Source organism: Myzus persicae, unplaced genomic scaffold, assembly GCF_001856785.1.
Source record: "Myzus persicae strain clone G006 unplaced genomic scaffold, MPER_G0061.0, whole genome shotgun sequence".
Classification (NCBI taxonomy): Eukaryota; Metazoa; Arthropoda; class Insecta; order Hemiptera; family Aphididae; genus Myzus; species Myzus persicae.
In genome coordinates, this window is record NW_019102693.1 from 263,553 (window position 1) to 284,389 (window position 20,837).

Genomic DNA, 20,837 nt, shown 5'->3' on the forward strand with positions numbered 1-20,837 from the left:
AAAAAAATAAAAAACCCCCCCCCCCCACCGAAAAAAGTCCTGGCTACGCCACTGAGGTATTCATTTATCTAAAAAAAACCAACATTTTAAACTTGAGTAGACATATTATTATAATCAATAATAATAGACAATTTGACGTCAAACATAGGTTAAAGGTACTGTACTATAGTGTAGATGTCTCATTGTCTTATCAGTCAAGTGACTTTTCTTACATTCATGATAATAGCTATACAGGGAATAAATAATAAATAACTAATTCTGAGCTACTGAACATTAAAAAATGCAATACCATTTGTTATAATACTTTTTTTAATAACATTTGACCATATTGCACATAAAATCAATCACAATTATAAAATATTATGTTCTATAAGCTCGTAATAATGTCTAATGTTTTAAACATTCTTTACATAAAAAAAAAGCTCATTATCAAACTGTTTTTAGGTAATAAATATAACATTGTACTTAGTTTAAAATTATTAAACAAACGCGATATAAATTTCAAAAAATATAAATATATACTTTGTACTCTAAGTACTATTAACTGCTGTTAAGTAAAAATAATTATTTTTACAAAACTATTTTATGTCTTTTTTACAAGTTCTATATAGATAAATATTATAAAACTCAAAGCAGCCCAACAAAACACTGATGAAAGATTTTATGTTTAGACCAAATAACAAAAAAAGCCACTAGTGCTAGAAATCGATTAAGTATCATTTCCGTCAAAGTACTTGAGTGTTCTTTTAAGAAATAGGTAATAATTTCACTTAAACAAAGATAATCATTATAAACATTGAACACAGACATAAGTCGATCACGACTTAAGTCAGTTCTAATAACTTAACCTGACTTAATCTTTTGATAAAAATTAATATAATGTGCTAAGAACATGACAAATTCGGTTAAGAAGATTATAGTGTGTACACACGGTGAGCAGTCACGCACACAAAAAAAGATTCATATCAATAACAGATTCAAAATAATTTAAAAAGAAAAACCAGACTACAAAATTTAAATTAAAAACTAAACAGTTCTTCCGTGATCCAAAAACAAAATATTCAAACAATTTTGTTGCACAATTTTTGTTTTAAATCATAGGCACCTACATAATTCAAAAAATAAAAATCACATAATGAATATTATACGCATAGAATTATGTATAATATTATTATATAAAAACATCATAATATAATAATTGTTACAAGTAACACAACATTACATTAAGACAAATTGACAATATTATCACGGATTACACATGAAACCGTACAACAAGTTTGTAGTCTTTTAATAAGTATATATGTGCACACGTATTAAAATAACAATTAATGTTATGTTTATTAATTTTATCACCAATTAATTAACTTAATTTTAAATAATATTTAATTAAAATATTTCATAAAAATTCTAATTGTTTTGTTTGAAAAAAAATAATATCACAATAAAAATATTTCTACTAAAACAATAATAACTTGTCTATTTAAAATAATTAAATTAAAAAGATAATAGTTACCTACAGAAAACAAATTTTGTACACAGAGCCAGTACAAAAATTCAGATCACAAGGTAACGGGAAATATAATAAAAATAAACTTACTCATATTTAAGTACAACAACAATAGTTTCAAGGGATAAAGAAGGAGATTTACAATTTAAAAAAAATAAAATTTTACAGGTTTACAGATTTGAAACTGGTACAAAAAACTAACTTAACTGCTGATTCAAACACCCTGCGTGAACGATTTGTTTTTAATTTTTTTTTCTTATGTATTGTAACATTCATTGTGTAACATGAACAAAAATTTTCTTTTACCAATGTGGTTTCATCAGTTCTTGTAGAACTCCTCGATTAAATCTTTGTACTTTTCGTTTACTACTGGACGTTTAATTTTTAATGTAGGACCTGAAACAATTCATCATTTACATTATTAGTTGCTTATTAAACAATACATTTAATAGTTAAGTAATATTAATATGAGGCTCATTATAATTGAGACAAAAAGATAATTTATTATTGATATTAATATATACAAGTGAAAATGGATGTTGCTTTTTTCCGCACTCGTAATCTTCAAAACTACTCGTCTGATTCACTTGAAATTCAACATAGATATTCAGCCTGATCAGGGGAAGGTCAGTCCATATGAAAACTACTAAATATACCTCCCGGTCAGAGAAAGTAAAGATACAAGGTTGGTACTAGTGGCGCGCTCTATCGGATTAATATTATACATATTAATGAAAAAAAAAGAAAAAACTAATAGTGGCGCGCTGTAACCGATTTATAAAAATGAACTATATAAATCTATAAAAATAAATATGAATGTTAATAATAGCTAATAGACTGACGACTCGGGCACAGACCAAGTAAAACCTCAGCTAGTAATTAATATAATCAAATATACTCATTTAAGTATTTAAATATCTTTGAAACACATTCGAAACATTTAGAAGACCATTTTAGCTCATTTAATGACTATTATGTTTTATCATATAATATGACAAGATATTTAGAGAAATATCTATAAAATAGTATTGACGCTGAAAAAATGTAATGAACAAACAATGGATAAAAGTAAAATTTGGTTTTTTTAATTGGCTTACCTAATTCACCAGTAGGCAAGGAGAAATCAATTGGCAAAAGTGAAAACTTTTGGATTTTCTGTGCATTTGATATAGCTTTCTTGTTGGCTGCATCAATGCCTTTTTGTATCTCATCAAAAACTTCTTTAGGTTTATTTGCTACAACCTCAGACACTTTGGTAAACTTACAATTAAGTGACGATAGCCATAAAACCACTTCAGGTGTTAAAGTGTCGAGTGGCTCAGTAGTTTCAGCATCTACTTCACACTGAATACATACACAAAAGTAATGAAATAAAATAAATAAAAAAAATTAAGGAAAATAAAACAAATACATATTTATTTAATATACCTTTAGGGATAATAGTATGGACAAGAATTTTCTCTTGTCTCCTATTAAGAAAGCATTGCTAATAACTGGTAGTGCGGCTTTAACATTGTTTTCGATTAATACAGGAGGTATGTTCTCTCCACCAGCTGTAATTAACAATTCCTTCAAACAAAATAATATAAATTAATTATGTAAGTTGGAGTTTTTATTCAATTTATTTCTCCTTACCTTTATTCTTCCGGTAATAGTAACATATCCTTTATCGTCTATTTGGGCTATATCACCAGAATGAAGCCATCCATCAGTGTCTAGGGTACTCTCTGTTTTTTCTGCCAGATTCAAATAACCCATGAATACATGGCGTCCGTATATACACAACTAAACATATTAGGTTAAATTAACATTGCATTATAAAAGCTATAAATTGTATACTGGGTGATTATTTAAGCATGCTTATCCTATTTTTATGGTTAAATTATGCATACATTAAAATTCAGATTTTTGGAATTTTTAAGTACGCCTCAAGACAATTTTTTCGAATCATTGACATTTTTTGCAAAACATAAGGATATCCTGTGACAATACAAACTTTAGTTTTTCAAATACGAACCTATTTATTTTTTAATTATCAAACACATTTTTTTTTTTTTTGAGAATTTTTATGTATCTAAATCAAAATTCAAGATAGTAGTTTTTGAGTTATGTAACTTTGTGTAATAAGGATAATATGTACTAACAGTAATGGCTTAAGTAGGTATATAAGGGACAAAGACGATTTAAAAAAGTTAGCAATTACTATTGATTTATCAATATAAATAATAATTATCCAAGTATAATAAATACTACATCTAACATTACACATATTAGTTTTTTTTTTATAAAACTTTTTTTAATGATTATTACCCTTAGTATAAACATTTTAATAATTCATAAACTACTAATAAGAATTTTGATTTAGATACATCAAAGTTTTCAAAAAAATCATCTGTTGAATAATTTTCAGTAAAAAAGAATTTTCCATTTGAAAAATAGAAGTTATATTGTCACAGAATACTCTGTAAGTAGTACAAAAAATATCAGAAACTTGAAAATATGGTCTTTAGATCTACTTAAAAATTCTAAAAATCAGAATTTTAATAAATGTAATTAAAGGGAAAAATGGAGGTGAGCATGCTTAAAAATCACTCTGTACATGTGTATTGTAGTACAAAAACAAAATGTCGATATTTACTTCGCCATTTCCGTCCTTGTCGGGTTTGTCAATTTTTGAAGAGACTCCATCTAATGTTTTCCCAACACCAGCAACATTTTCATCAGTTGGATTACTCAGTGTATGTGCACCTCCACATTCAGACATTCCAAATGCCTGTTAAACCCATATAAAATTAATTGAAAGTCCAAACAGTTGTTAAGAGTATAATTATCATAATATTACTTCGCACAAAGGTATATCCAAACTCATAAAATATTTTTTTAGTTCAACTGATATAGGAGCAGCAGCTGAAATAAAATATTTGCATCTATCGAAACCAATGGCACTTTTGATACGACCATAAATTAACCATCTGAAGAATTTGTATGAGTATGTTTCTCTTTCAACTCTGTAACATAAATATCAAAATTATTGTAACATTGCATGAAAAAATAATTCAAGGTTAAATATTTATGTAAACAAATAAATAAATAATATTTGATACTGAGATTTAAAAATTGTATATTTTTTTACATTTTTATTGATCATCAATACAATAAACTAAGATAAAAACCATAGAACGTTATTTGATAATTTTCTTTAACAAGGAAATCTATGAATCATAAATGTTATTGTTAATAAGTAACTATGGCAACAAAAATTTAACGAAAAATCGATCAAAAACAAAGAACGTATATCCAGCTCAAAAACATATTTATGTTAAAACTATGTACTACTATAATAATGTCTGGCACTAAATGTACTAACCCTTTCATTGCTTCTTCATAATGATTTAAGCCAACTTCTTTAGCCCAATCAGCAATGTACTTCTTCAATGAACCTGATTTTCGGCCAATACTCACTAATTTTTCATTTATTTTTTCCCAAACACGAGGGACACCCAAGAAAACTGTAGGCCTGGCAGCTTGAAGTGTGTTCACTAAAGAACCCTGATATCACAAAAAAAATGTATAAATGAAATAAGTACTCAATTAAGAAATTTAAAATATTCACAAACAAACCTTAAGAGCATCTTTTTCACCAAAAAATACTTGAGCCCCTAATGTAATTGCACTATATATATCAGTGATCTGAAAGTATTAAATGTTGTTAGTAATTTATCAAAAGCTGTAGTAGATTTACATACTTGTGCTGCTACATGACTCAAAGGTAAATATGATACGAGAACTTCCTTGCCATCCGTCAAGGACAAGAATTTTGTGATCATATGTGCATTGTATGTTAGATTATCATGACTAACCATGACTGCTTTTGATGCACCTTCAGTTCCAGACTATTTTCAATATATAAATAATAATAATAATATAAGAGATAACAACAGGAATGTGTCAAACAAAATTTACCGTAAATACTAATGTACAACACTCATTGACTCCCATGGTTTTCAATATAGCATTTAATTTGTCATCAGATTCAGCTGATCCAATTCTCATTACATCTTCCCACTAGCAAAATATATAAAAAAGAAATATATTATACAATTATTTTAAGTGTACACATAGTATAGAAGTATATGCATTAGGGACTTCATGATATTAAAATAACCTTTAATTAGGTATATATTTAAAATCCAAAAATAATACTCTCAAACATGAATTAAAAAATGTATACCTATATTTTTAAATAACATTTTGGTTTATATTTCTAAATGCCTATTTTTATTAAAAAATTTATAAGAACACACTGTCAAAAATCACTATCAATTGTAGTTTGTTTATATTACTTCAAGACTTAATCAAATCATAATATGAAACATTAAACCAATATAAATAACAAAAATACCTACTTCACTAAAATATATACTATGAAAAGATAATTATTTTCAAAAGATACAGTATTTACTATTTTGTATTAAAAATGTTTAAATATGCAAAATTGGAAGTATAAACTATTGTTTTGAAACATCTATCAAATTGTTTAATACAATTATGCAACTCTTAATACTATTACTTATACATAGAGCATAAAAAATGTTTACTTTAACATGCATGCATTTTTACTTTTTCAAAATATACTAAAATATGCAATAACCATTAAATATGAAAAAGAAGTTTGCCATAAGTTTCAAACTATAATGATTATTAAAGATTAGTAATGAAAATTCAAAAAATGTGAAAATAAAAAAATCAATAATTGCATAAAAATCCTCACTTTACGTATGCATAAGTATATAACACAACTAAACTAATAACTTACCGATAAAACACCCTCTTCAGTAGGTTTGCCTTCATATTGAATGATAGCTTTTAAATGGGGTAGACGACTTTTGATTGATAGTATTTTTTCTAATTGTTTACTATCTTCAACTACAGCAATATTTGCTTTACTTGTCTCCAAACAGTGGAGACAAGCATCAACAAGATTTGTTGTGTACATTCCAGCAGCAAAACCACTTTATTAACAATAAATAATAATTCAATACATTTTAGGATATTAATAAATATGAACAAAATAAAATAAAACTTACATAATTAAAAAACACATTAAAAATATAGAAAGGAAATATTATTCTGAAGTCAAAAGTTTACAGTAAATTACAAGACAAAAAAAATTATCTTACCCAGCATAAATGGCACCTAAGTCTGAGTAAAACCATTCTGGAGAGTTAAACCCGATTATACAGACACCATGAAATCTTTCAAGGCCCAACTTTAAAAATGCTTTAGCAACAGTTCGTACATTTTGTTCATATTCTCTGAAAATAAGTTTTATAAGTTTAAAAATTGGATATATTTTTGATGTAATTATAATTTTAACAATAAACATACTTATAAGTAACTTTGACCCATTTATTGTCTGATTTGTAATTTAATGCCGGTAGATCTCCATATTTTTCGGCACTTCTAGTCAAAAGTCCAGGTACAGATATAGGGGTATTATCTGCACCAGCCTCAATCCTTAAAGTAACTCGACCATTTGCTTCACTTGTATATTTTTTTGAAGCAGGTAAAACTTGGTCTGGTCCATCTAAACATGACAAATTTCATTATTATTATACATATACATCATTATTCAATACTGAAGAGTTAGGAGCGCATCTAATTAAGTTTCAATATTCATTGTTATAAACAATTTAATATAATATTGAGTTGATAAATTAAACTCTAAAATAAGTTTATATTTAATATAAAAAAGAAACAAAAACTCACAGTTTTCTGCTGGTTTTGTGTTTTCGAAACTTTAATGTGGAACATAGAAAGACAAATAAAAAAATATTATTAATAAAAATTAAAAAAAAAAATTTTAAAAATTACAGTGTTACGTCTAAATGATTAAATTTCAGAAATAATTTACAAAATACTAACCTCATTGTTGTGTTATTTTCAGGAACAGCGCTAGGTAAAAATGAATTCTACGAAACAGAATCAAAATATTAATATTAACGAACAGAAACAATGAAAATATTGTTCAATACATTTAACTATATTTTGTGTATTAGTCTATCAATAATCTGTAGGTACTAAAATTATATTTATTAAATTATATTTGACAATAACTAACCTCTTTTATTTTGTATTGATTTCCACCATTTTGCATAACACTTGGAATAATATCACCGTCATCACTCATAATGAATTAAATATGTACTGAAAAAATAAAAATAGAGATAAATTATTATTAAAACAGATTACAAATCATTAGGTAGGTATATCTGTTTAATCCAATTAGGAAAAAAAAATTTTAAATGTGATAACATAGATATATCTGATGAACTACATTAATTATAATATTATATTATTAGAATTTAAAATAATTATATTTCCATGATTTATGGTAGGATTAGTCAGAAACCAAAGTTCATTTTTTTCTCTAAACATACCTATACCTTTAAGCTAACAAACCTTTTAATCTGCTTTAAAATGGAAGATAGGACATAGAAACTATTTATTACATTTTATTACATAGATGTGAATAAGGACCTATTTCAGAAATTATTTCATGCAAAAGGGTTACTCAAAACTTATTTTTGTGTAATTTTTTTTTAAATAAATAATTTATCAAAATTTTTATGATGAACTACCACTCTGTCAATGCATATAGCAGATGTTTTCAAAATTTTGTTACCGTATGGCGTATACCACTCATGTGTTATATAGAATAGTCACATACTAATGACTATAAACAAATTTTCAATACATTTATAAAATTTACAATTTAGAGTATTTAGTATTAAGTATTTACACAGAATATAAAGTAATATTAAATCAATCACCATCATTAGTAAAAATATTTATCTATTCATTTTCCATGCAATATCGACAAGGCCTAATGCATACACCACCATGTAACCAGTAGCCTTCCAATAATACATATTTGACATATCACAGTTTGAGAATCGCTAGTAATAGTATAAGTTTAGGACTTTTTGAAACTTCTAATGACCAAAAAATATACTTTGAGAAAATCACATCATTGTAAATCTACAAATTTCTTCAGAATTTGAAGTTCTTTTTCTTTTTCTCTTATCAATTATTGCTTTGTTTTAAATTTCAACAATAACCTACAAAAATTATGTGCCTCGGCATGTTTTTATAACATAGGTAATTGTGATCTTCAACTATTTATAGTTTATTAGGTTGATAGTCTTATTTATTATGTCATTGAACCTTTGTAGCCGTGTAGGTACAATGTTCATATTTTAAAGTGTTATATTTTTTATCATGCAAGTTAAAATTTATTTATATTAGGCACTTTTGTTGAACATTTTATATAATGTATCTAAATACCAAACATTTTGTTAATGATTATTTAATTATAATACGGATTAAAATATTTAAATAAATTAACGATTGATTTTCTTAGGTACACACAATAAGCAATACTTAAAAAAAATTGTAAGTAACCTGACCTTAAAATTTTTAAATACCTTTACTATTTTCATGTCTTCTTTAAAATAGGAATGTAGGTATTCAAAAATGACCTTCAATTCATACTTTATAGACATACAACATTTGGCATTGCTTATAAATTATAATGTTAGATTCAAGATTGAACAAACATAATCATTAAAAATATAAATCAATGTTCAAAATTACAGTGGGAATAATAAGGCTTATCAAGCTGGTTTTTTTAACATGCCACCCTATTTGTATGCATAAATTATGCATAGAATATTCAAATTCTGATTTTTTGAATTTTTAATACACTTAAAGACCATATTTTTGAATCCTTGAAATTTTTTGTACCATAAAATAATATGAATAATGTATTTTTTTTTATCCTGTGAGAATACAAACTCTTGTTTTTTCAACAGGAGCCTTTCTTTTTTATTTTTAATGATAATTCAAAGATTTTTTTGAGAAATTTGACGTATTTAAGTCAAAGTTAAACGAGTAGTGTTTGAGTTATTTAAACTTAATAATAATAATAAATCCAGGTTCTAATATCTATTACATATAGTTTTTATTTTTATAAAACCTTTTTTAAGAATTATTATTCTTAGTAGGTATAAACATTATAATAATTCAAAATATCACATTAGAATTTTGATTTAGATGCATCAACATTTTCAAGAAAATCATCAGCTTAATAATCAGCAGTAAATAGGAGGAAAGTTCTCATTTAAAAATTGAAATTTGTATCACCACTGGACACTTCTTATGAATAGGTACTGAACAATTTAAGAAATCAAAATATGAATTATTATAAGACTATTAAGGGGGAAAATGGGGATGAGTATGCTTAAAAAATCACTGTGTTTATATATATATATATAATATACCTATATGTTCTTCTTGGTATATAACATTAATATTTTAGAACTGTATTTTTAATATTTACCTGTTAGAAGAAATTTAAAAGTAGTAATTTGATTAAATATGTTTAATATACCATACGTACAGGTACAGAAGTCTCTACTAAAAAAAAATTAATACAAGAACCAGCATTCAATATTAATAACTTTAGTATTACGGGTTGGCCAGAGATTTATCATTTTAAAAGTTTAATATGTTTTTTTACCTATAATAAGCCAAATAATTGAATAGTAGAATATTTAGTACCTATTTGCTTAATAAATTAAGATAACATAAAATGAATTTCTAGTTGATATAAATGAGAGATCAACAGTAATTAATTGATTTGGTCAATACAGAAGTAAATGTTTGAAAAATATTACCTAATTGGACAGTATAAAGATAAATTGATTATTATTCACCAATACAAAAATGTACAGTAGGCAATAGATTTGTTGTAATTATAGTGAGTAATAGTGAGTTATTAGATTAGAAAGAATTTATAATTGACCTCTAAGTTTTAATGAAAAATTAATATTTATAGTAAAACAAAAATTATAAAAGGATTTTTTTTAAAGAAATTCTAGATAGTTTTAATAAATTATTTAACTATGAAATATACTAACTAACATTTTCTTAAATATGAAAACCACAACAAGTGCTTACCGCTGAATTGAATTATATTTATACAACAACAATTTAATTATTATTAAGTAATAACAATTAAAACTTTGAACAAATTGTTCAGTACCTACATTAAATTATATAATTATTTTACTTATTTAAATGTGTAGGACAAAGCGTTATGAGAACTGGGCTCTTTATATAATTAGGTATATCAATTGTTATTTATTAATTAACATTATAAAACAATCATTCATTATGAACTAATAAAATATTCGGTTAGATAAATATTGGACGGAAAATTGAAAAAAAACAAGTTGTTTTAAATGTTATCTAGACTTGATTTTATTCATTTAAGATGTTACAATAAACATTTTAGCATTTTCATCTGATTTTTTAAAATTATTTCTATGGATTCAAGAGAAAATGTATAAGAAATATACCTAAAAAATTTATTTTTATATATTTTCTAAGTTAAAAAAATAACAAATAAGGTAGGTAGTATCAGGTCTATGAAAAAACTAGAAAACAAGGATGTGGGCTACTTAAATATTTATTGAAACAGGTTTGGTTTAAAATCAAGTTCATGTGTTATTCAAGATGACCTCAAAAGTATATACCTATCTTACCTATCTAAAGTCAACTAACCATATTTACAATATAGTGCCGGCCTACTATATGGCTACATTTCTCTAACTGTATTCTTGAGGGTATTTTAGTGTATCAAACCATTTTAAACTTAATTGTATAATGATCTAAAAGTAGAATATACACAAATATATCATACAGTGCAACTTTAATATCTCAGTCTCAAGAGACAAAAAAAATTTGACAAATTGAAACTTTAAAATACCACTGTATTAGTTTATTTCAAGTACCAAAAAAAATAATATTTATTTTATTTAATACATAGTAGGAAAGTGCCTATATATATTATTTTCTTTTTTTGTTAGTTAAAACATTTCTATAACACATAATAAAAACCCAATGTTTTGTCTTATTCTAAGTATATTTTAAATGACTTAATTTGTTATAAATACATACTTATTAATTAATAAATATTAAGCCATATAAGAAATTATTAATAGGTACAAAATATAATAGGTAGGTATAATTTAATTTTAAGTTTTTGAGATTTTTTTGGTTTAAAATGTCTAATTATTTTGTATTAACATGAGTTTGTTATGTGTTAATAAACTATACAGTATAATATACCTTTTTTTTTTCACCCGGATAGAACCGAGAGCAGAGAAGGGTCTGTTTGCACAATGCTACACCTCAACAGTATAATATATATAATATAATTATATAATTAAATTGATATGATTTCTTCATTCAAATAAACTTATATTAATAATATTAAATCATACATTTGATATTACTTGTACTCAGTGAAAAAATTACTCACACATTATACCTTTAAATATTGACAAACAAAAATCAAGAAACAATAATATTAGTAGGTACCAACCCTAATACCTACTTATAAATAAAAAACAATTTCTATTTGAAAATAAATTGTATGACCTTATAAACTCAAGGATTAACTCTTAGTCTACCAGTTAACAACTAAAAATATATAAGTCGAGACATAAGTAGATATTATCTAGGTATGAATAAATAGATATAAGCAAGGAACTTGTAATGAATCTTCTGCATCCAATACAAAAAAAAAAATGTCCTCTTCATATTTTTCAAATAATTTAAAAGAATCAAATATTTATATTTTATACAATATATTGATACCTATAAAACTAAAAAAATATTTAAACACATATAAATGCCATTACAAACCTAGATGTATGGGTCACGGGCTCACAGCTACAGATATACTTTTCAATAATTCGATTTTGTAGGTAGTTAATTTACTATACTTTTTTAGAAAGCATTTGAATTTGATAATTTTAATTCAATTTGAATCATTATGAGAAAATATGAGATGGATACATCTTATATACATTTTATTGTCAAGATACAGCAATATTAAAGAAAAGAAAACGAGGAAGAAGTAAATCATAAGGTTATTTTTTAATTAATGACAAAAAATGTGTGCACATCTATATCAACACTCCCTATCAAATTATGTACAATATTTATTTATATTATTTTTGTAAATATATTACAGTGTCTAGTGGGACCCCTAATGCCAAGGTAATAAACTAATTTTTTTAAGAAAATAAATAATATTATTTATAAGTATAGATAATAATTAGGTACCTAATAGCTCGCCTAATAGGTATTGCAATAATGATTTACAGGGAGATTTACTTAATAATGATGTTTATATGATAAACAAGACAATTTGATGTTTGACAATTTTAAAAATAACACACTCACTGATCAATGATCAAGGTTTTTTTCTAGTTACTAATGAATAAAAAAAATTAAAAGCAAATGAGTAAATAATTTGATTAGAGGATAATTAATTTGCATAGTATTATGAGTTATGACTCATAAAATACCGTAAAATACACAAGGTCTTGAGTATTAACTAATTGTCTACACACATACAATAATTCATTCATAGCTAGTTTTAATAGCTTATATGATTAAACAAGAATTTCAACATTAAATGGAATTATTAAGCTAAAAAAAATAGTTAAATAAACAAAAATAATTATTTTTAACATTTTAAATATACAAAATATTTTTAAGATACCTAAGTAATTAAAAATGAACACCTAAGGATATTAAAATTTAAAATGTTCCTATTATAGGTACCTAATTTGATTTTGTAATTACTAATCAATACCTAATTACATATTTAACAACATAGGTACTAGACACTAGTTAAATATTATGTACCTACCACCTACCTAACCCAGTACCTACTTAATATAAAATATGTAGGTAAGTATCTAACTATGAATATAATTTTAAGGTATAGAGATGTTCTAAAATTATAAAGAAAACACTTATAAATAGTTTATTAGAAGGTACCTAATAAACTGGAAACTAGTATTAAGTTCTAGGATATATTATTATTTAAAATGATATGGAACACTTTTACCAATAAAATACATATTGATAAATATATTAGTCTACATACCTACTATGTGGGTATACATATAGTTTTTATAACTAGGTACTTTAATTTAATATATTATTATTGAATAATGCCGAGAATAATGCTGAAATAAATAAATATCAAATTGTGAATTCTAGTTGAGTTAATAATAGATAGATAGGTAGGTAGTTATTAAATAAGAATGTAGGTATGTTCTAAAACCAATTACCAAAGTTTTACCGGAACAATTTGTAGGACATAAATATTAGGTATTTTAAAGTATTTTTTCAACTCTATTTTATTTTTTAACAAGAAATTTACACCGTCAAAAATGTACTTATAATAATCAGGTACTCATAGGTAAAGACAGTTTTAAAATTTAAACACACTTGGCCATCACAGTTCATGGAACCTTGTATTTAAATTTATGAACCTAGCATGCAAGTACCTAAATCAGAGGTCGGCAATAGGTGGCCGCGGGTCAGTACCCAAACTGCGGATAGAAATAAATAGACCACCAAAAAATATTTTAGTTTAATGCAAATTTTGTTTTCATTATTTTTTTGTGTAGACCTCAAATAATTAACTACACAAAGAAGGTTTACTCGAGGGTTTACTGGAACTCAACAATTTTTATTCAAATCATCTGGAACCCCTTTGAAACTAATTAAAACCTCTGAAATAAATCAATAATGAATAAAATAATATTCAAACGTGTAGGCTATTTCCTTAGGGCCTCAGCTATTCTTTTCATTTATTTTTTTTTTTTAATAAAAACAATGTACCTATTACTTGTATGAAGTAAAAAGAAATTTGTTTACTATAAATATAATTTAATACACTTCTATATTAAGTATATGTATATCAAGGCAACATAGGTAACAGGTCATATAAATGACCATAAAATGTCACAAGCGATGCATAATAAAAGCTATAACTTGTAGGTACTTACTAAATTCACGTTTTTAAGATAAATACTAAACTCAATGAAATATATGATTAATAATGCGCCTAAATATTAGGTTAGTAATACAAACATTCAAGGACAGCTATTTAAAGTTATAAGTAGGAAGTGATAGTATAGGTATACATATTTTATTAATAGGTTTATCTAGAGGTTTATCTTTATTTTTTAAATCAAGGTACATTTACTGAAACATAATTTTAGGTAGATAATCTGTTTAAAAAATCTACTTATCTGTTATTTAAACTTATTTTACATAATTGGAGATGGCGAGAATATAGACAAATATAAAAATATACTTGTACCTATTTCAATTAAGTAGGTACTGGCACTACTGGATACCTATCATGAGCCGGTATTGGACTGGTTTGTCATCGGTTCATCAACAAATTGTACATTAATTTGATGTTACAAACTTTTTGTTGATCAACTGATGTGTTGAAATAGTTTAATAGGTTAACCTACTTATTACAATATTTAGGACAATATTCAAATTTGATAATATTAATTGATATGTATGCAATGATGAGTATACCCAACTAAATTAGTAAAAAATGATACTTTTAATGGTGTAATCATATTATAATATTCAAACAGCAGATAAAATATATATATGTTGCAGGCTAGTCGGATAGAGGTTGCCTATCTTCTTTTTATTTTATTTAGAACTTTCAGAGTACAACTATTATAGTTCAACAATTACAATTAACACAGGTGGTGTTTATGTTGCTTATCTTGTGTCAATAATGACTATTTAAAATATATAGGGCTTCTTGTGTTAATGAAGAGCATACTCAAGGGTATATGAAAATAAAACAAAAAGAAACGTCTATAATTACCAGGAAAAAACCCTAAAGCTAATGTTTTTGGACTTTAAGCACCTACCTATCTAAATAGGCACACTCAAATAATGAAATTCTGGAAACAAATTCGATAAAATCAGAAATGTGAGAAGGTAATACGATGGTAAAACAAAATTATAAAAAAAACACTTTTAATACTGTTAGGCAGATAAGTTTTTAAGACGAGTACACACTTACTTACTAAAATTTATTGAGATAAAGATGATGAAAGAATAGCCTACCATATTATGTATCGTACCTAAAATTATGTAAATTATGCGAAATAAATATGGAAATATGGAAATATGTCAAAGTACACGCTGTCGTCGATAGGAAAACAAAATTAAGGTGTAAAATATGAAAAGAAAAAAAAACAGATCTCATTCAATTCAAATTTATCAGTTGGTCGCGCGAAACGTCCTGACCTCTGTGTCGGACGTATTATCATAACTCACACGCACACACTAACATGGAAAAGGTACACAAAATCTCCGGCAGGGATTGATGTCAAACGAAACACCTATGGTAAGAGTTGGTGCGTTTTACGGAAATCGATCGCAAACACCTACGGATACGATCGAATGTGCATGGTGTATCGTCGAGTATAATATTATTGTCATACAAAGGTGCGGGCCCGGTCGCGGTCTGTCGGACCGTCCTCCTTCGTGCAAAGTAAAATGCATTATTTTTACCTTTTCGTCGAACACGTCACGGGGAAACGACGATCTCGTCGGCCGCTACAACACGTCTCCGGGAACCGACCGACAAAGTCTACGACCGACAGCGACGACAATACTGACAGTTTTCGTCTCTCGGTCTCTCGTGTGGATCGCACGGGACGACGGCGGCACTCGAACGCGAAAACTGCGAGCGGATTGTGGAACCGGCCACGAAATCCAAACGACTCTCGTGTGCAACTTCCTCCTTCCACCTCCTTCTACAAAAACTCTTCAATGATAATAATACGATGTGCTATGTAGGTAGGTAGGCAGTAGGCACTTGCGCCGGCTGTTGCCCGCACTTATCGCTCGCGTTGAAGACGACGATAAGCAAATGTTACGACCGTTAATACTACTTAATGGCCCGGCGCACGCAGTCGTGATTTTTAACGACGAGACGATTATCTTGTAATAATAATGTCGAAAAAGCCGATAACGCGAGCGACACACGTCCCGGGGGCCCACGTTGGAGGACGACGGATGATGAGTGTCGGAAATTATTTATAAATATAATTGCACACACATATTATAAATACTACATATATACCGTCCATGCGATATTGTATTATTATTACTGTTACCGCGGCGGCGGCGGCGGATGATCGACACGGTGTTTGAAAATAATAATGATATTTACGACTGTTGTGCAGCGCAAGCGATAATAATAATTATGATTGTTGTACAGTGCGAGTGGCGATTTTCAATAATTCGCAGCACTCGCGCGGGTTGGCAATTTTTATTCCACGGTGACACGCACGTACACTGGCGGGCGACGTACTCGTCTCGGTTAGTCGGTTCGCGGTCGCGGAAACGGTTACGGGATTGGAAATCGGCGTTGGTGCAAAAGGTGATCGCTCCCGGCCGGAACACGACGACGTGACGTCACCTGGTCGGCCCGCGGTCCGTACGCGTGGCTGCCGCCGTCATGGAACAACCGCGGCCGCGGCCACACCTGCGCCCCGTTCACCCGGCTCGAACGAAACAGCCGTACGCGCACGTGACGACGTGGTCGGCGCTCGACCCGGCGGCGCCGAACCGACGACGTATTGCTGGGCGGGCTTTCGCGATCGCACCATTCGGGCTGCGGCCAATGGGAAACGGGCACACCGCCCGGGCCACGACGCTAAAATACCCAATTATCCAAATGCGAAATCCGCGCGCGACGGCCTGACGAGGCGTCCTTCTCGTTTTGAGTTCTTTTCGCCTCGGTTCTTTCGTTTTTTTTAGAAAATAATTCGTGCACGACGGATTAATAGTGGCGACCACATGAATTATTAGACAGGGTAATTTGGACTTGGACACAAGTCATCGCGAACCAGTTTCTCCGCCATGACCGGTATTAAACGTCGTAATAATGATAATAATAGTATGCCGTCAACTGGATTTTTAGACGACCGACCGTGATTGTTTTTCTATTCAAGGTTGTCGTTGTTGTTGTTGTTATCGTCATCATCATCATCATCATCATCATCACCATTCACCACTTTCATTATCATGGTCATCGCTGTAATATTCGGTTGTCTTGTACTCGTGTACGTGCTACTACAGTACTACAACAGTACAACGTACTCGTTCTCGAGCCGAGTCTCGGGAACTAATTAGTACAACCATACGTCACACGATATACGACATGACCGCAAAGCTTAGTATATTGCGTTACAAAAAACAAGTAACAGTGTTCTTACAAAAAGAATAAAATTCATTAAATATAATTATGGTTAGTACCTTACATGATTGTTCAAACAAGATTCGATTTTTATTCAGAAATAACTTAGGTAATAATATTAGTAAATAATAAAAAATAATACATTGAGTAAAAAAATTAATTTTTCTTATACAATAGGTTACAACATGTTGTATTAATTGGAAAAATAGAAACAATATTTATAATAATTACTTTAATTAGGTATGTGAATACTTACTAAGTACCAATGTACAAAAATGTTAATTATTGAATTAAAAAAAATAGTAAATAGGTAGGTGCATAATATACATTTTTAAGATTAACATAAAGTGTAACAAAAATATAATTCAAAAAATGGTTAAAAGATCACAATATGAGCAATTATTTATCCAAAAAAATTGGGTAACCAAATAACAACAAAATCATTTTAATTTAGATTTTTTAATATTTTTCTTATCAGGGGATGATGACATATCTCTAGATTTTTTACTGTTGGAACTCTTGCCAGCTTTGGTACTCTTATAAGCCAGTGACATTTTTGTAATATTATTTTTGTACACATCTTCGTGCACTACCACTCGTTTTGGATAATGCACTCCAACTACACAACCAGCTCTTTCTTGTAAGGACTTGGGTGCCGACCATGGTTCATATATATATTGATCTGGATATTTGGCCAATTCAGGGATATATTTTCTGATGTAATCACCACTCTTATCAGTCTTTTTACCAAATGCAACTGGACTGTAAACTCTGAAAAATTGATGGAAAAATGCTGACGCTGACAACCACATCCAATTCCCAGCGTTCATTGACCAATCGGCATCAAGCAATAATTCTTCAAATACAGCTAAACCCTTTTCCCAAGATATCCACAGGTCTCCTCGGGTTAAAAAGCATGCAACAGCATGTCTGGCTAAATGGTGTATCCAACCTTCATCTCTCAATTGCCTCATGATGGCATCAATGAATGGATATCCTGTCCTACCATTAGTCCAGGCTTCTAAAGCATCAGGATTATCGTCCCATGGTACCTGGCAGCAAATAGGATTGCCAATCATTTTATCAAAATTGGGAGTTGAAGCACCAACAGTATAATAAAACTCTCTCCAATACAACTGACCAATCAGAGATACAGGAGGTTTGGAATGAGGGCTATTACCAATAACTTCTTTTAATCTGTAATAAAAATGACTGGCAGATAAACACCCAAATTTCATGTACGGACTTAGTACAGTAGTGCTGGGTTTTAGGCTATTTGGTGATGTATTTGGTTTTTCAAATTTACATACCCATGACTTGTTTTTCATATATTCTTCCAAACGCCTAACAGCTTCTTTCTCTCCACCAGGATACAAACATGGTTTAAGTTCTGCAGGATTAAAACCTTTTAATTTTAACAATTCATCCAGTGTTGGCACATCAAACTCTGGGTTGTTTAAGTCATCATCGAGTAGACACTCGGGAGGCAACATATCTGGTGCAGGTATTGGTCGACGAGGAGTTGGCATTGAGCCGACAACAGATACAAATTTCTGATAAGTCATTGGAACGCTGCCTCCATTCGCCCTGAGTACAAGTTCAGTGTTATAAATAGTGTGAGAGACCTTTTGTTCTACTTTGACACCTTGTTTTCTGGCCAGTTGTTCCACTTGACTATCCCTCTCGCGAGCATACGGCTCGGTGTCCAACTCAAACGTCAACAGTTTTACATTCCATTTGGCAAACAAGTCCGGAAATACTTCGTGTGGCAACCCTCTGATAACGTACAGCCGCGTGCCCAGTTGCCGAAGTGTCGTGTCCAAGTCCACCATGCTCTGCTGCAAGAACCTCCAACGGTTTGCACCGGCCCGTATGTATTTACGGAAGTAAGGGTCAAGTATGTAAATAGGCCTGAGCTTGTAACGCTCACCGCTACCATTCTTTGCTTCACACGATAACTTGAACGCCGGGTTGTCGTGCAGACGCATACCCTTCCTGAACCAATGCACAGTTGTCTCATGTCTTGCGTCAGCACTGGTCTTGTCCATGTTGTTTTAAATACTACGATGTTATGATCCTGTTGTGTCTTACCGTTCGTAGGTACGCCAAGTGGTAGGTAATCCGAAAATGTATGTTATACCTACTATTTCGGGCAGCACAAAATTAATCACTGCGGAGCGAGTGATGTACCTACTTACTCGTAAAGTAATGAGTTTAATACGACTATACTAATCTTTTAGAAATTGCATGGGTATACAAATAATTAAGATTGAACATCAATGTCATTCGTTGGAAAATTGAAAGTTTCAACTTGAATTTTTAAACGTACGAATCTATAATCTATAATACTATCTAATCAAACGATTCTCATCTTTATCGCGATACCGTGTGATAACAGTTGTACACGAGCTTGTGATAACTGATAAGCCACTAGCGCCTATCTTTAATCGTGATCATCAAATTTAAACATACGTAGCCCGAGTCTCGACGTTTAAATTAATTGTATCGTAACTGTGGGAGTATAAGAAAATTACAAGGAACAGTAGCCGATTCATATTCTATGGAAAAATTATATTTTACCTATACTTGCAATCGTTTATTTTAAAATTTGTGTTAAATATTTAATAATTCGAAATTCGTTAAGATATTCGGGATGTAAGTAATGTGAATTGTGAATATTTTAGTACATATTTTTTTTCACTTATTCTTCAATAAATTATCTTCCCCGGATCCGGCTGAATATGCGAATAATATGTGAATTTCAAGCGAATCGGAAGAGTACCTATAGTTTTAAAGATTAGGAGTGGTAAAAATAGGAACATTTATTTTTAGTTATATACTTATATAGCTAATATAATATTGTTCATCCACAGATAAATACAAAATATATTATCTGGGATAATTCTTTAGCTCACATTTTCACAAGTTGTATATTAGGTCAATTTGAGTAAATCAACAATTAGATATTTTTAGTCTTAGTCATATATAATCAAAACATTTGTTTTTTTTTTTAATTTTAAATATTAATGCATTTATAATAATATTTAATTGAGTTCCCAATATTTTTCTGGCCTATACAAAATCAACTAAACATCGTTCGATAGATTTGACTAGTATAAATTATTTTTATCACTCGAAGATTACTGGCCCGTA

At 28.9% G+C, this 20,837-nt stretch overlaps 2 protein-coding genes across 2 annotated transcripts; both read right to left on the reverse strand.

Moving 5' to 3' along the window:
* Positions 1–1,136: 1,136 nt before the first annotated feature.
* On the reverse strand, positions 1,137–16,146 carry LOC111032956 (very long-chain-fatty-acid--CoA ligase bubblegum). The gene is made up of 17 exons (XM_022313456.1): positions 15,992–16,146; positions 7,629–7,714; positions 7,433–7,479; positions 7,277–7,305; positions 6,896–7,094; positions 6,688–6,822; positions 6,324–6,519; positions 5,471–5,572; positions 5,254–5,400; positions 5,129–5,197; positions 4,875–5,056; positions 4,350–4,515; positions 4,146–4,280; positions 3,143–3,292; positions 2,936–3,076; positions 2,605–2,851; positions 1,137–1,903 (listed from the first exon to the last, which is right to left on the reverse strand). Exons 2-17 carry the CDS (start codon positions 7,695–7,697, stop codon positions 1,827–1,829), a joined length of 2,091 nt encoding a protein of 696 aa, XP_022169148.1. The 5' UTR covers positions 7,698–7,714; positions 15,992–16,146; the 3' UTR covers positions 1,137–1,826.
* Positions 15,992–20,054, reverse strand: LOC111032957 (cryptochrome-2). The gene has a single exon (XM_022313457.1). It carries the CDS (start codon positions 19,730–19,732, stop codon positions 18,125–18,127), a length of 1,608 nt encoding a protein of 535 aa, XP_022169149.1. The 5' UTR covers positions 19,733–20,054; the 3' UTR covers positions 15,992–18,124.
* Positions 20,055–20,837: the final 783 nt, after the last annotated feature.